This window comes from Vigna umbellata, chromosome 1 (assembly GCF_029865625.1).
Source record: "Vigna umbellata cultivar VRB3 chromosome 1, Vumbellata_1.0, whole genome shotgun sequence".
NCBI classification, from domain to species: domain Eukaryota; kingdom Viridiplantae; phylum Streptophyta; class Magnoliopsida; order Fabales; family Fabaceae; genus Vigna; species Vigna umbellata.
The window spans coordinates 68,495,860-68,511,645 of record NC_142165.1 but is presented as its reverse complement, the minus strand read 5'-3'; the positions used below and the strand labels follow the sequence as shown (position 1 = coordinate 68,511,645).

At 32.2% G+C, this 15,786-nt stretch overlaps 2 protein-coding genes across 2 annotated transcripts; both read right to left on the bottom strand.

Moving 5' to 3' along the window:
* Positions 1 to 530: 530 nt before the first annotated feature.
* Positions 531 to 2,441, bottom strand: LOC124843063 (zinc-finger homeodomain protein 9-like). Its single transcript, XM_047319692.2, has one exon. The coding sequence runs from the start codon at positions 1,983 to 1,985 to the stop codon at positions 876 to 878; it is 1,110 nt and encodes a 369-aa protein (XP_047175648.1). The 5' UTR covers positions 1,986 to 2,441; the 3' UTR covers positions 531 to 875.
* A 4,923-nt stretch (positions 2,442 to 7,364) lies between these two features.
* LOC148206151 (uncharacterized) lies at positions 7,365 to 15,478 on the bottom strand. Its single transcript, XM_088106852.1, has 3 exons — positions 14,369 to 15,478; positions 12,898 to 13,076; positions 7,365 to 7,431 (listed from the first exon to the last, which is right to left on the bottom strand). The coding sequence occupies exons 1-3, from the start codon at positions 15,296 to 15,298 to the stop codon at positions 7,365 to 7,367; spliced, it is 1,176 nt and encodes a 391-aa protein (XP_087962978.1). The 5' UTR covers positions 15,299 to 15,478.
* Positions 15,479 to 15,786: the final 308 nt, after the last annotated feature.

Genomic DNA, 15,786 nt, shown 5'->3' with positions numbered 1-15,786 from the left:
AATAATAATAGATAAACACCAGAACAGACAATATGCATTTTCAACGCCATCTTGTAATATTCCAAAGGGGTATTGTATGCTTCTAATCAGCTATCCTTCTAGTTCCTTTTTGTACACCATGATAATTGATTGTAACAAGGGTTTCAAGAAATAAAAGTCCAATGGGAAGATGAGAACAAACAAAGCAAATGGAATAGATTAATGTCGTTGTCAATGAGATTAATGGGTCTAATCCCTTTCTTTCTTTCTTAAGAGATAACTTACCTAGGACCACTTGCACACCCAAATGCGATAGATCATAAAAAAGAAATTAATGGAAAGATTAGATTTTTGAACTTTGCTCGTGCAATGTTTCACCACACGCATCAACAGCGTTATCTCCAAGACAAAATCTTGTAATGGTAGGAGATCTCCATAAATGAATAAGGACAAAATAGCAGATAGGTTCCATTTCCACCCCAGAATTGATAAAGGCCGTGAATTGGACAAACAGGTATGGGCATATTGGGAGATGGAAATTTCAAAGAAAGTTGTAGTAAATGCACAATAAATAATATTTACGTTTCATAATTAAATCACTTCAAATATATACCTGCACTTTATCAAAGAGAAAACGTGACAGCAATAAGAGCTATCTGCAGAAGAAGGTGAGACATGTCCTGGTGACACTAATTTCATAGTCTATGAACATAAACACAGTAATACGATATTTTAATAGAAACCCAGAAACCCTTAGAATCTTCCTATAGTCTTAGTTGATTTCAAAAAGAAAAATAAAACCCAAAAAGATGGCAATAAACAATAATGATCATGGTGAGAAATTGCTTTGCTTCCAGCTCCATTACCGTCTAAGTTTCTTGAGGAAATAAAGGTAGCTAAGATGACAGTCCATTAAGAGAGACATGAACATTGCCACATCCATCTCCTTCATTCATGTGAATGTCATTGTTGTTGCTACTTGGGTTGTAGGGGTTGTTGATATCACTATCAAATCCACCTCCACCACTGGTGTTATTGCCGTCATCATGATCTCCGATACTTTGAGGAGAATTTGCATTTGCGTTTGGATTTGCATTTTCCCCTTGATCCAATCTTCTCCTAAAGGTGTTCTTGTTGTTGTGCATCCACACCTTGAAGACCCCTCTAGAGACCCCAATGTCATTGCAGAATTGCTGGACCAATCCATCATCCCCTTTCTGCATTCTCCACCCCAGTTTCTCAGAGAAGTTTTGCATCTTCTCCTTCTGCTCCTTGCTGAACTTGGTCCTGTACCTCTTCTTCGGGTTCTCGCTCTTCAACATCACGCTCGAAAAGGTTAGGCCTCGGTGGTGGGGGCGTTCATCGGAGGGAGTAGAGTAGCCAGTGCCGAGGGCTAAAAGCATGTGGGGTGCCGAAGCGTGGTACGGTGGCACGTGGGAGAGTGGAGGAGGTGAGGGGCTTGACATTGGGCTCGGACTGTGGCTCGGGCTCGAACTCAGGCTGGGACTCGTGCTTTGGCTCATGGCTCGCTGAGAGATTGGTGCCGGTGCCGAAGGGGTGTAGATGCAGCTTAGGAAAGTCGGGTTATTGTTCGTGGTGGCGGCGGTGTTGGGGTTGGCGCCGTGAATGTTGTTGTTGTTGTTGAGGTTACTGTGTTCCTGAGGATCACGGCGGTGGAAGTTGCGATGGCAGCCACAGGCGGCGCACTTGAGGGAGCGAGGATCGGTGGGGTTGGTGGAGGAGGAAGGCATGAACTCGCCACAGCCATCAAGTGCATGGCCACCTAGGCTGGCGGCGTGGTTTTTGAGGCATTCTTTGTAGGTAACGACCATGGAGGGTGGTTGAGGCGGTGGAGCGGCGGTGGTGGAGGGGTGGCGCTTTGGGGTGCCGTTGGTGAAAGATAGAGACTTTGGGGTGGTATTATTGGTGGGGTTGACGGGTGGTGTGGTCTTAGTATCAGCATCGAAGGTTTGTATTGTGTGGGTACAGCTGGAGGTCAGGTCCATGTCTGTTGTCTCTTCAAGAGTGATATAACAGGAGGAGGGAGAGGGAGAGATTAGGGTTTTTGACAAGCTTTAAGCACTGGTTGTCAAAGGATGAATTGTTGTGTTAGAAGGGGAAAGAGGAAAAAAAACAAAAAAACCAAGTGAAGGGATTAATGGTGTGTGTGTGGAGGAAATAGAGTGATGATGATGCAGGTAGAAATGGCGATGATGATGGTTATAATGAGAAGTGATGACAAAATCTGAGGTTTAAATGGGGTTGCCAGCAGAAAGAGGGATACACAACACAATAGGGTCCAAAATCTCAACCACTAATGATTTGAGAAGAGAATACAAACAAAAACAATAGAAAAAGATAAAAATTAGATATAAACAAAGGAGTTTATGAACGTTGATAACTTTATATATGTTTTAAAGCAGTAAATAATGTAGAAGGCATTAAGTGTGTAAAGTGTTTTTGATTATGATGTAATTAAAACGGATTATATAAGATATGAAATAAGTAATTTAAAAGTTATATTAATAATGAGTTTTAATTAGATAATTGTTAATAGAAAAATGAAAGTGAATAAAAAGTGTTATATTTTGAAGTAAGTGGCAATGAAGTGTGTATAATGGTTAGCACATGAATGAGATGTGTTAGTTGGGGGCAATAAATTTGTCTGAAAATATTAGGCAAGAATATATTGGTTGAGGTTGGTGATTGAGAGATGAGAATTGAAAGATGGTGTGGTACGGATATGAGAATTGAAGGAGATTTGAGGCACAGCTGGGCCAACTCACTCCCCTGCTCTCTGCAAATACAAAACACATCAATTCTGGTTTTCCTTTCATAAACTCACCACTTTCCTGCTCCTTCCCAACAAAACCTTACCTCATCTTTTCACATGCTCACGCAAAAACCACTTTCACACACATTTTCCAACTTTCTATCCACACACTCATCCCTTTTTTTATTTTAATCTTCCCACCTCCCTCAATTTCACCATTCATAATTCAATAATAAAACATACCATTCTTTCGCTCTCCTACTATAATTTAAATATCATCATTTTAGTCAACTATATCATACTAATTATATCTTAATAAATAACCTACAGTAATGTCTATTAAAACAAATTAAATGAAATGAAGAATCGATATAACATAAAGTTATATGCATGCCAAACATAAAATTGTAACTTTAAATAAATGACCAAATTATAAATTTTACGAAAAGTTGTAGATGCTCGTGTGTATCATTCTTTTTATTATTTTAAAATATGTATATCATATTTTAAAAATTAACAAAAAATACCTTATCTAAAATTATCTTTTAAATCGGTTTATACATTATAAGTGAATTAAGTTAAGTTTAACTAGTTATTTCGATTTCTAGATATATATCAATTTGTTTATAAATTATTTTATCATGCAAAATTGTCTTGATCTAAAGTATACTATGATTGAATCATTAAAATTAATAATTTCTTTTAAAATATCATTAAAATTATTTTTTAGATCGGTTCATACATTATAAGTGAATTAATTTAAGTTTACCTGGTTATTTCGATTTTTAGATATATATACTGTATCAATTTGTTTAGAAATTATTTTATCATGCATAATTGTTTTGATCTAAAGTATATTATGATTAAATCATTAAGATTAATACTTTTAAGATATTAATTTTTTTAAGTCTGAATTCTCTTCACAATTTTATCTTTAAAATTTTTCATAAAAATTGAAAATATATATAAATTTAAATTATCCTTAATCTCAATCCATAAATAAAATGACAATTTAAATATACTTTTTTCATAAAAGAGTTTGAGATTCCAAAAAAATAAATAATATTCCCATCACCATATGTGCACTAATTTGATGTCGAACAATAATAATGTTAACTTAAGAATGATCGTTTTCTTAGAAAAGGAAAATACATGTAATTTGTGAAGAAAAAGCAATTTATAGAATTGGTAGTCATCTATATTATAAAGAATAAATAAAAAATGTATAAAGTTTGACAAAATGAGAAAAAAAAGAAAAAAAAAAGTAGTTTATTTTAAATTATTTTCTCAAATTTGTTTACATCCTTAAACAATTGAAGTTAATCTAAAAATGTGACTTACAAAGTGATTGCAGGAAAGAAAATCGGGCATAAATATTTGCACTATGCGAAAGAAGGTAATGTGATATTTGACATTAGAACCTCATTTCATGAGTTGAACATTTTCCCGTTCTTTTGGCCGACAATATGTAGAGGTGAAAAGGACTTGTTTGGAAATGTACCAACTTTCAGTTCATAAGAAGAGCACACTATCTTACAATGCTCAGCTTTTGTCTCTGGGTTACGATCGAAACCTTAACAAAACTAATACCAGCTCTTCCATTTTGTTTCTTTTTCTAACAAACCCTTTAAGCCCTTAATAGATTATGGTCTGTTTGGCTATCATCCAAAAGCACGTTGGTGTGGTGAAAAAGTCAATTAAAGGCAGCGAGTTTGACAGAGTTAAATGTGTTTTGAATGTGCAAAGGTGGCAGAACGGAAAACATCACAGATACTATCTTACAGAAAGTCTTATTCAGAATTTTATTGACCAAGTTATTTACTGACAGTAATCTTTACTTTAATGTAAGACTTGTAAAACATAATAATGTTTTTAAAAAAGGTATTTTACTTTCTCACTCAAATAAACTCAACTTTTGTATTACTCTTAAATATAAATGTTTTCTTAACATCAATGATTTCTTTCCTAAAAGTCTTTGATTTAAGATTCCAAAAAAAAAAAAAACTATTGTTTTCTCACAAATTTATGTCTTCATCATGTCTTGTAACAGTAGTCATGTAAATTTAATAATTTTGTAAATAATAACAAAAAACTATTTCAATTGTCTAAATGGAATAAAATCTGATCAAATAAATGTTTCTTTAGTTAAGATATAACGAAAGTTTGTGTTAATTAATAAATTTTATTTTATGTACATTAATTTTAAAAAGCCAACAGTCTCTTGATAAAATAAAGTAAAATCATATAATTTCTTTCTATTTTTATAAGAAAATATTAAATCAGTAATTTTTTTTATACGTCTAAATTTAGTTTTTATTTTAAAAAATTTTATACAATCAAATCATTTTCATCAATACTATTTTAATAATTTGAATAAAGTATTACATATCAATTTGTAATTTTTTTAAATCACAAAGTAACACATACCTTTTTTAATATTATTATTATACGGATGCATAAAATTTTTTAAAATAAAAATCAAATTGATACGTATAAAAAAATTAAATCGATTTAATTTTTTTCTACAAAAGACAAATAACATGATTTAACTATGAATAAAATTAAATACTGTTATTTTATTCAAGTTTTTTTTATCTTACTACTTATTGTAATAGATACTATTTTATTTATAATATTGTGATTGTTTTATACAAAAGTTTGATCTCTGAAAAGAAAAAAAAATATATGTATATATATATATATATATATATATATATATATGAAAGATTTTATATATTTCTTCATAAATATTTTTAACTAATTTTGGCTAGAATAAAAAAGTCAGAAAAGGAAATTTGAATAAACGTTAGACATTGATAAGGGTAATGTTAATAGTGTGTGCGGACAATCACTTAAATTGGACCAATATTTATCCATTTGTTTATTAGTTTAAAGACAAAATTTGACCTGTGTGTTTCTGACTCTGAATAATGAACACTTTTTCCTTATGATGTATGCATTGGGAGCACATTTTTCCTTTTCCATTTCTATTTCAAACAAACAAAGAACGTTGTTCCTCAACAGCTTGACGTTGATTCCCATGTTCTATTACTCGACACTTTATACATGTTCCACTATAACAATAATTGATTTCTAATTGTCTAGTTCTCCCTCAAATATGTTTCACTTTCTTTGGCTAACTTAAGCTTCAATAAAAACTCCCCAACAATTTTTGTATTAAACCATTGTTTCATCTACACGTGAATGACATGGTGAAGATTGTCTCAGAAAACATTCAAACAAACTAGAAAAATATAAATAAAAAGAACAATTGTTTCGGATAATAGTACGGATAAAACAACACCAATCTAAAGGGAAAAAACTTATAACCAATGACCATAAAACTTCACATAAGAAAGTTAGAGAAATCTAGACGAAGTGTACAAAAACATAAATATATAAACTCGAGTGATGTTAAAACTACCTAATCAACACCAAGTTTTGAAATAGTTTTATTAAAGTATTGACCTTTTAAGAAAGAGATATCAGTTTTTTTCCTTTTAAAAGGCAAAATATATTGTATCTGTAAAATATAATTATATTGTATGACCATCCGATCAATAAGAGATCAGATGGACTCAATCATTAGGAACATTCAATGAATTGAATGGTCTGACAATGACTGTTCGATCTTAAATAAAAATTAGGAATCATGATGATTATCTTAAGTCAAAGCACGATTATTATTAGGTAGGTTATAATTAGGTAAACACTGATCCAAAGTCCATTATGAAATCTATAAATGGTATTGGAGGTTGGTTGCATTTTAATATGCATTTATTGCTAGGCTGTCAAATCTTTGTTGACTTTGATATTAGAATATCTTTTGCAGGTAACCTTCTAATATGATCGAAGGTTGACTGTGACTGACACAAAAAGTTGGGAGAATAAAAATTGAAAAATAGTTAACCACGATCCCATAAACTGAAACAATAATCCTTAAATATGATCAACTAAAAAGTTTGAAAAGCATGAATAAAATAAATCTTTTAAAAAGTAAAATGTTCTTTTATTTTAAATTTTATTCTAAAAGTATAAATATTTACTATTGGAGAATAATTTTAGATTATGTGACTCTACTAAAAGTGATAAGTCAAATTGTACTACATATATGATAAAAAGTTAAAAAGTTTCTTATCAATATACTTAAAAAAATTATATGATGATTCTAGAAATACTTATTGACTCAAGTTTGAAAGTCAAACACTTAATTACTCAACATTGATAAACAAATTGAATTTTTAAGTATAGTTGAACTAGTAAGCTTTTCCAATTTAATAAATTGGTAGACTAAATAAAAGTTGTCACTTGCTTGATTAATTTTTTTTGTTAGGAAAAAGTGAAATTTTTTAAGTTAGAAAGAGAAAATATTACTACCAAAAGCTCTTAACGAAAAAACTTTTACATTAGTCATCATGTAACCGATATAATATAAAACACAGTGACAAACTTATAATCTTTAAAAAGTTTTTCATATCAATATAGTGAGTGACCAATAGAAATCACCATTTCACATGTTCAATGTAGAATGATAACATCTATATTGATAATCACATACTTGATACAAAAAGATATTTAAAACTCTAATTCAACTATATATTAATTTACATATCTATACATTGATAGTTTTTTCTTTCTTTGATTTCTCCTTCTCCCATGACATTTGTTCCCTGTAAGACCTGAGAAAAATATAGGATTTTAGAATAAAGTAGTATTAAGACTCGAGTACATTTCTTTTAAGGGTTAATATGTTTAACAAGGTGTTATGTAATTCACTTGGTGAGAGTTATTTGTAAGTGGTCATGTGTTTACATCTTTGGTATAATATAAATGCTATGTTATTTATTTGATTTTATTTTAATAAAGTGCAACAGATATGTTTGGTAGGTTGCTAATTTATGATATGTATTATTACTAATGTGATGTGTTGACTTATTAGTAGATATGTTGTCTAATATTGAATAGTTATGGTTAAATTATTTCCAAAGAAAAAATTTGAGGAAAATCTTAGTGTTTTATTTATATTTTTACTCAAGGACAAACGGATCTTTTTCTTCTTTTTATTAATTGGTTTAAATATTAAAGAGAGGTACAGAAAGAAAAAAACATGCAAATTAAATAATAGAAACTAAAATAAAATTAAGAGATTAATGTGAATATTAGATGATATTGGAATATTCTAATAGGATATATGATTGAGTAGCTTTCAAGATTAGAAACAAACTTATAAAGGTAGGGGAAGAGAGAGAAAGAGAGTTTTCGGAAACCCTAAACCTAACGTGTACGCGAGCATCTCTCGAGGGAGAAGGAAAGAGGCTGTGGGAGAATAGGAAACCTACATATATTTGTTTTAAGATTAGATATGATTGGAGAATAGTCTAAAATTACATTTAATGGATGTTGTAACCTCTTGCAAATGGTATTTATATGTGACTTCCTCCACAATGCAAATTCTAGAGAAAATAAAAACTTTTTCAATTGTGAAAATTGTTTTTTTTTCTCATTTTCAAAATGTATATTTCTCTCCTCGAATTAAAATCATACAAGGAAAATTGAGATTTACATCTCATTTATTATTTCGAATTTATTGTTTTTCTCTCTAACTTTGAATTTTCATTTTATAATTATAATTTTTATTATATAAATATTCAGACAACTGTGATAAGAATAATTGTATGAATATTGAATATATGAATTGGCTTTTTTTTATGCTTTTTCTTTTCTGTTTTAATCTCCGCGTTTTCAATTTGTTAACCCCTCCCCCAAATTTAATTTGTGCAATATAAATATTAAAAAGATCAAATATATGTGTCTTTTGAAAATATATGTATATATACTCTACGTATAATTATATTTTTTAAAAAAGAAAGTTACTTTTATTTCAAAACAAATATTTGTAACATATAACATAAATGTTGTATTCTTTAAACGGTATTTTACGCCTATAAGTATAATCTTTCCATTAGTTTTTTATTAGGTGATAATAACTCATTATGTGTATCTTGAGATTGTATTTTAAAACAGTCATCTAGTTTTGTAACAATTTTATAGCACGGAAAGAAATCATTATAAAATTAATGAGAAACAAAAATACAAAATATTAATATATGAAAATAATACAAAGACAAATTTATGAAACAAGAGTAGTTAAATGTTAAATTATGTCATTAAATCAAGATATTTGTAGATAAATAAGACAATTAGAATGAGGAGAAAAGTTTTAGGTGGATGATGATATATTTTTTTTATTGTAGGTGAGTGATTAGAAATTTATTATGACAACGGGCTTGTAAGAAAAAATGGAATGATTTGACCTTTTTCGAAAGTCGAATTAAGTTAGTTGGAATTGAAGGTCAAATCAAGTGAGTCCAGGATTGAAGATTGAATTGAGTCATTCTATGTCCATTTTTGAGCTGAGTGAGTTTAGGTCCACAATCGAGTTGAGTCGGTCTAGTCTGATGGTTAACATGAGATAGTTTTGATTGAAAATTGAGACAAGTTGGTAAAGGTTATACGTGGAGACAAGTAATGCTAAGTTGAAGTTATAATTAAGTCAACACATATTAAAGATCGAGTTGAGTCGCCCATAATGAAAGTTGATCTGAGTTAGCTCAGGTCGAGAGTCAATCCAAGTTGGTCTAACCTAAAGTGTTCAACCGAGTCAGCTTGAATTGAGAATTTAACTAAATCAAATCAAGTCTATCCAACACTACCAATTTAGACCAACTCACACAATAGCTTATGAATTGGCCTTGGTCCATAAAATTTTTAGGACCATTTTGATCTTACAAGTTTTTTCTTGTGAAACTTTTTGACCATGTTAATTTTTTTAACTTTAACTCATAAGATATTATCAAGTTTTCTGGATTAACACACACGCAACTTCTAAACTTGACCAAAGGTGGACAATGATGAAATTAGATAAAGAAATATAGAACAAAAATAATATAAAAATATATTATCAAGATGGATAAAAATAGAAAAAGATGATAAAAAACTCTCTTAATTACATTGCACAAGTAAATAAACAAGTTATATATATACAAAATATTTGCATATTAATTAAGAAATAAATTTCAAACAAATTTATTTTTTTTACACCATTATTTTAATAATATTAACTAAATTTGAAGACTTTGTAAGTTAAGACATTCAGTTTTTTTATGCTACATTTTTTTAATCATAGAAGAAGTTTGAAAAAAATTGATCTTTTTTTCCTCCATTTTAATTTAAGTTTTGGAATATAAGTTTTTTAAGTTCCAAAAAACAACCTTCTACTTACATATAACCTCTCAACTCTACCAACAAAATGACACACGAATAATGATAAAGTTAAACACTTAAAGATATTAAACTTAAATAACTTATAACATCAACCCCCGTAACTTTAACATTATATTTTATTATCTCTTATTTGCTTTCAGTTAAACAAACAAGTATATGACAAATGTTAAATGCAACATCTAAACATAGAAGAAAAACTAATGAATTTGTGTGTTGAATATAAGATTGAATTATTGTGATATTATTGTTGGAAAAGCTGACACAAAAAGTATTTCCTGAGGCGTGTAGAGTCACTGTCCTTAAGGACTTATCCGCGGTGTGTTGCGCAAGTCCCCCAGGATACAACAGGAACTTCTCAGAATGTCTGAGGATCTCAGAACTAGCAAGGAACTCTAAAGAGAGTATAAGGATAACCCAGAATATTTTTAGAAGAGAGAAAAAGCTAAAGAATGAAATTCAGAAAAGAGAAGAATGAGAAGATTGAATTTGGTGTGTCTTGGAATGGAGGAGGAACTCCCTATTTATAGAGCTGGAGAGAATCAATTAATTAAAAGAAATTAAAATGAAATTAAAACATTTAAATGTTAACGTTGCACCAATTAAGTTTTTGAACGTTGCTATTAAAAAAAAATTTCCGTTGGCAATTATGAAAGAATCTTAACGTTGCCAACGTTTTCATATTTTGCAATATAATAATAATATATTATAACAATCCCCCACATATTGCAAAATAGAGTTGAAAGAAATAGTCTTTGACTCAAATAGTTCAAACACTAACAGAAAACAAGAAACTTTTATTCTGGGTCTCATAGGATGTAATGCATCAGAGCTGGTATAGCAAGCTATATGAACCAGTCTTAGATTTATAAACTTAACACACAATGTAGTTGGTATAGCAAGCTATATGAACCATAGACATTTGACGTGTGTTAGAGGTTTATCAATCACAATACACCCCCACAATCCTTGCTGTTATCGCTGTGTTGCGCTTACTAGGCCATGCGCTTGCCCGGTATTCATGAGTGCTCTAGAGATCATGCCAAGATCTCATGCAAGCGGCCCCACTTGACACTCATATAGGTGATTTCATCAAGTGTATGCTGCAAATCATACACCACCCATAAGGGATATGAAAATCATTAAAACTTTGTTTCAGACAAAATTCTATCACCGTATAGAATTTTAATGACAAAGTTTAGCCTCTCAATATTGCAGTCTCTAGCACTTTCACACACACCATAGGAAGGGACATAATTGATTAAAATCAATTTAGTGCTATCAGAACTAACAAATGACTTGTTTTTACCCATATGAACCTTATTCATGGGATCTCCAATCACAAAGGTTGGGTTACCATCACTTGTTTGTTTGCTAGTGGCTTAAGTCCCATTCCCCTCGATATTTCTAAAATCATATTTCTTCCCAAGGGTTTTGTCAGAGGATCTGCTAGATTCCGTTCTGACTTCACATAGTCAATGGAAATAGTTCCACTCTTTAGCAGCTGCTTCACCAAATTGTGTCTCAATTGAATATGTCTATTCTTTCCATTGTAATTTTTGTTTTTAGCTATAGCTATTGCCGATTGGCAATCACAGTGTATTGACACAGATGGGGTTGGTTTCATTCCTAGTGGAATGTTTGCTAAGAAGTTTTTCAACCACTCAGCCTCACTACCAGCCATCTCAAGAGCGACAAACTCAGATTCCATTGTTGATCTTGCAATAATTGTTTGTCTGGCTGATCTCCATGTAATCGTACCACCCCCAAGAGTGAATACATAACCACTAGTGGATTTTGTCTCATCTGAATCAGAGATCCAGTTAGCATCACTGTACCCTTCTAGTACAGCGGGAAATCCACTATATTCAATGGCATAATCCATTGAACCTCTTAAGTATCTCATAAGCCTAGCAAGTGCATCCCAATGTTCCTGATTTGGACATTGAGTGTACCTACTTAGTCTACCTACTGCATAAGCAATGTCAGGTCTAGAAAAGCTCATCAAGTGCAGTAAGCTCCCAATTATCTAGGCATACTGAGGCTGAGATACTGATTCTCCTCTATTTTTCATTAATTTAGAGTTAGCATCATAAGGGGTACTCACTGGTTTTAAGTCATAAAATCCAAACTTCTTAAGAAGTTTCTCAATGTATTGTTCTTGAGATAGTAATATACTATCTCCCTTCCTTATGATTCTAATACCTAAAATCACATTGGCTTCACCCATGTCTTTCATTTCAAATTTTGATCCTAGAAACAATTTAGTTCTAGTGACAATCTCATCGCATGTACCAAAGATTAACATGTCATCCACATACAAGCATATAATGACACAATCACCATTTTCAAACTTAGAGTACACACATTTATCAGCATCATTAGGTGAAAACCCCTCACAAAGCAACACATTATCAAGTTTTTCATGCCATTGTTTTGGTGCTTGTTTCAACCCATATAAGGATTTTAAGAGTTTGCATACTTTATCTTCTTGACCAGGTACAACACACCCTTCAGGTTGAGTCATATAAATTTCCTCCTCTAAATCACCATTCAAAAATGCTGTTTTAACATCCATCTGATGTATCACTAGTTTATGGATAGCAGCTAAGGCTAACAACACTCTAATAGAGGAAATCCTAGTCACTGGAGCAAAAGTATCAAAGTAATCTATGTTGGGTTTTTGAGTAAAACCTTTTGCTACTAATCTTGCCTTATATTTTTCTATGGATCCATCAGGGTGATACTTTTTCTTAAAGATCCACTTACAACCAATGGGTTTTGCTCCTTTAGGCAAATCTACTAAAGTCCAAGTATTGTTTTTCTGAATTGATTCAATTTCAGTCCTAATGGCCTTATCCCACTGTTTTGCATCAGGAGCACTAGTAGCTTCTATAAAGCTTATTGGATCATTATCAACAAGATAAGTATAAAAGTCATCTCCAAAGGAAGTTTCCTTTCTCTGCCTTTTGCTTCTCCTCAAATCCTCATTTATAGTATTACTATTATCATTATCATCAACAGATTGAGACATCTCACTAACCTTTAAGGGAAACACGTGTTCAAAAAATTCAGCATTTTTCGTCTCCATTATAGAATTTCTCTCAAGTATGTTACTTTTAACAACTAGAAACCTATAGGCAGCACTATGTTCAGCATAACCTAAGAACATACAATCAGAGGTTTTAGATCCTATTTTCCTTTTCTTAGGATCAGGTAACATCACCTTAGCTAAGCACCCCCACACCCTTAAATATTTAAGGTTAGGCTGGTAACCTTTCCACAACTCATAAGGAGTTTTACCAGTTTTCTTATGGGGTATTCTATTTTGTAAAAACATGCAGTAAGCAAGGCTTCTCCCCAAAGGTTATCAGGTGCACCAGAACTAATAAGCATAGCATTCATCATTTCCTTAAGGGTTCTATTTTTCCTCTCAGCTACTCCATTAGACTCAGGTGAATATGGTGGGGTCACTTCATGGATAATTCCTTCTTTAACACAATAGTCATTAAAAAGCACATACTCACCACCTCTATCTGATCTAATCCTTTTAATTTTCTTATTCAACTGATTTTCTACTTCTGCCTTATAGGTTAAAAATACATCAAAGGCTTCATCTTTATGTTTGATTAAGTAAACTTTGGTATATCTAGAATAATCATCTATAAAGGTCACAAAATAATTTTTACCTCCTCTAGACATGGTTTGTTTCATATCAGCTAGATCAGTATGAATTAACCCTAATAGCTCAGTTTGGCGTTCTACAGAAAAACAGGTTTTCTTTGTTAATTTAGATTCTACACATATATCACATTTTCTACTCTGTTTATCATGCATATTAATCAATCCTAGTAGTTGTAATTTCAAAACATACGAGGAATTCACATGTCCTAATCTAGCATGCCATATATCATACGAGTCAACAATATAAGCAGAAGAACTTGATTCATTAATATTTTCAGAAACATTTAGAATGAAGAGTCCTTGATCACAATATCCCTTCCCCACGAACACATTATTTTTTGTCATGATGATCTTGTCAGACTCAAATGACACTTTAACCCCCACCTTTCCCAATAGTGATACAGAGATTAAATTAACTCTAATTGATGGCACATGTAGCACATCACTCAAGGCCAGAGTCTTTCCAGATGTGAGTTTGAGAAGAACTTTTCCTTTTCCCAGAACAGGAGTGGTCCTGGAATCACCGAGGTAGACGTGTTCTTCTCCATCCCCTACACTAGTGTAAGAGGTAAAAGCACTTCTGTTTGCACAGATATGCCTGGTAGCACCAGAGTCTACCACCCACTTGCTCACATTGGTCATCAGATTTACTTGAGAAACGACCGCAGCTATAATGTCATCTCCTTCGGCTATATTGGCCCTAGGAGGATTGTCGTTTCTCGCTCTACGCCTGCACTGTGGTGCATGATGGCCTGGCTTCCCACATACGAAGCAATTTCCTTTCTTTTTAAAGGTGGGTTTAGATTCATGGGGACGAGATTTAAGAAAATTATTTTTCTTTTTGTGATCAGGTTTGTATTCGTACCTTTTTGGAGCAGGTTTTACTTCTACCATATTTGCTTTCGCAGATAAAGCTTTAGCCCTTGTAGTAGCAGACTCCTTCCTGTTGGTATCTTCAATTATTATGTGTGTAATGAGTTCTGGTAGAGACATTTGCTTGTGCCTGTGTTTCAACTGTTGTTTGTAATCTGTCCAGGATGGCGGCAATTTCTCGATCAGAAGTTCTGAAACAAATTCATCCGGTAGTAGAATGTTTTCAGCTTTGATGTCTTCGAGCAACTTGTGGTATTCATTGATTTGAGTTTTTATGTCCTTGTCTTCAATCATTTCCCAACGGTAGTAATTTCCTATGACGAATCTTTGTCTGACGACATCTTCGGCAGTGTATTTGAGAATCAACGAGTCCCAAATGTCCTTTGCTTCTTTGTAGGAACAGTACACATCGAACAAATCATTAGAAAGTGCACTAAGCAAAGTGTGTCGGCATACCTTGTTCGCGTAAGTCCACTCTTCAACTAGTTTTGAGTTTGAAGGAATAGTGGAGTCGGGCTTTGGAGATGAAAGAGCAGCAACAACTCCATACATGTCTAAAAGGGTGGAAACGCGTTCTTGCCAGCGTCGAAAGTTCTGTCCAGAAAAAATCTCGATTTTTGACACGTCCGGAAGTGATTTTGCGAAGACCGTCTGGGTTCCGGAAGCAATGGTTTGGCTCTCTGAAGGCATGTTGTTGATGTCAGCCATAAGTCCTTAAGATTGTTGGAAAAGCTGACACAAAAAGTATTTCCTGAGGCGTGTAGAGTCACTGTCCTTAAGGACTTATCCGCGGTGTGTTGCGCAAGTCCCCCAGGATACAACAGGAACTTCTCAGAATGTCTGAGGATCTCAGAACTAGCAAGGAACTCTAAAGAGAGTATAAGGATAACCCAGAATATTTTTAGAAGAGAGAAAAAGCTAAAGAATGAAATTCAGAAAAGAGAAGAATGAGAAGATTGAATTTGGTGTGTCTTGGAATGGAGGAGGAACTCCCTATTTATAGAGCTGGAGAGAATCAATTAATTAAAAGAAATTAAAATGAAATTAAAACATTTAAATGTTAACGTTGCACCAATTAAGTTTTTGAACGTTGCTATTAAAAAAAATTTCCGTTGGCAATTATGAAAGAATGTTAACGTTGCCAACGTTTTCATATTTTGCAATATAATAATAATATATTATAACAATTATACGAG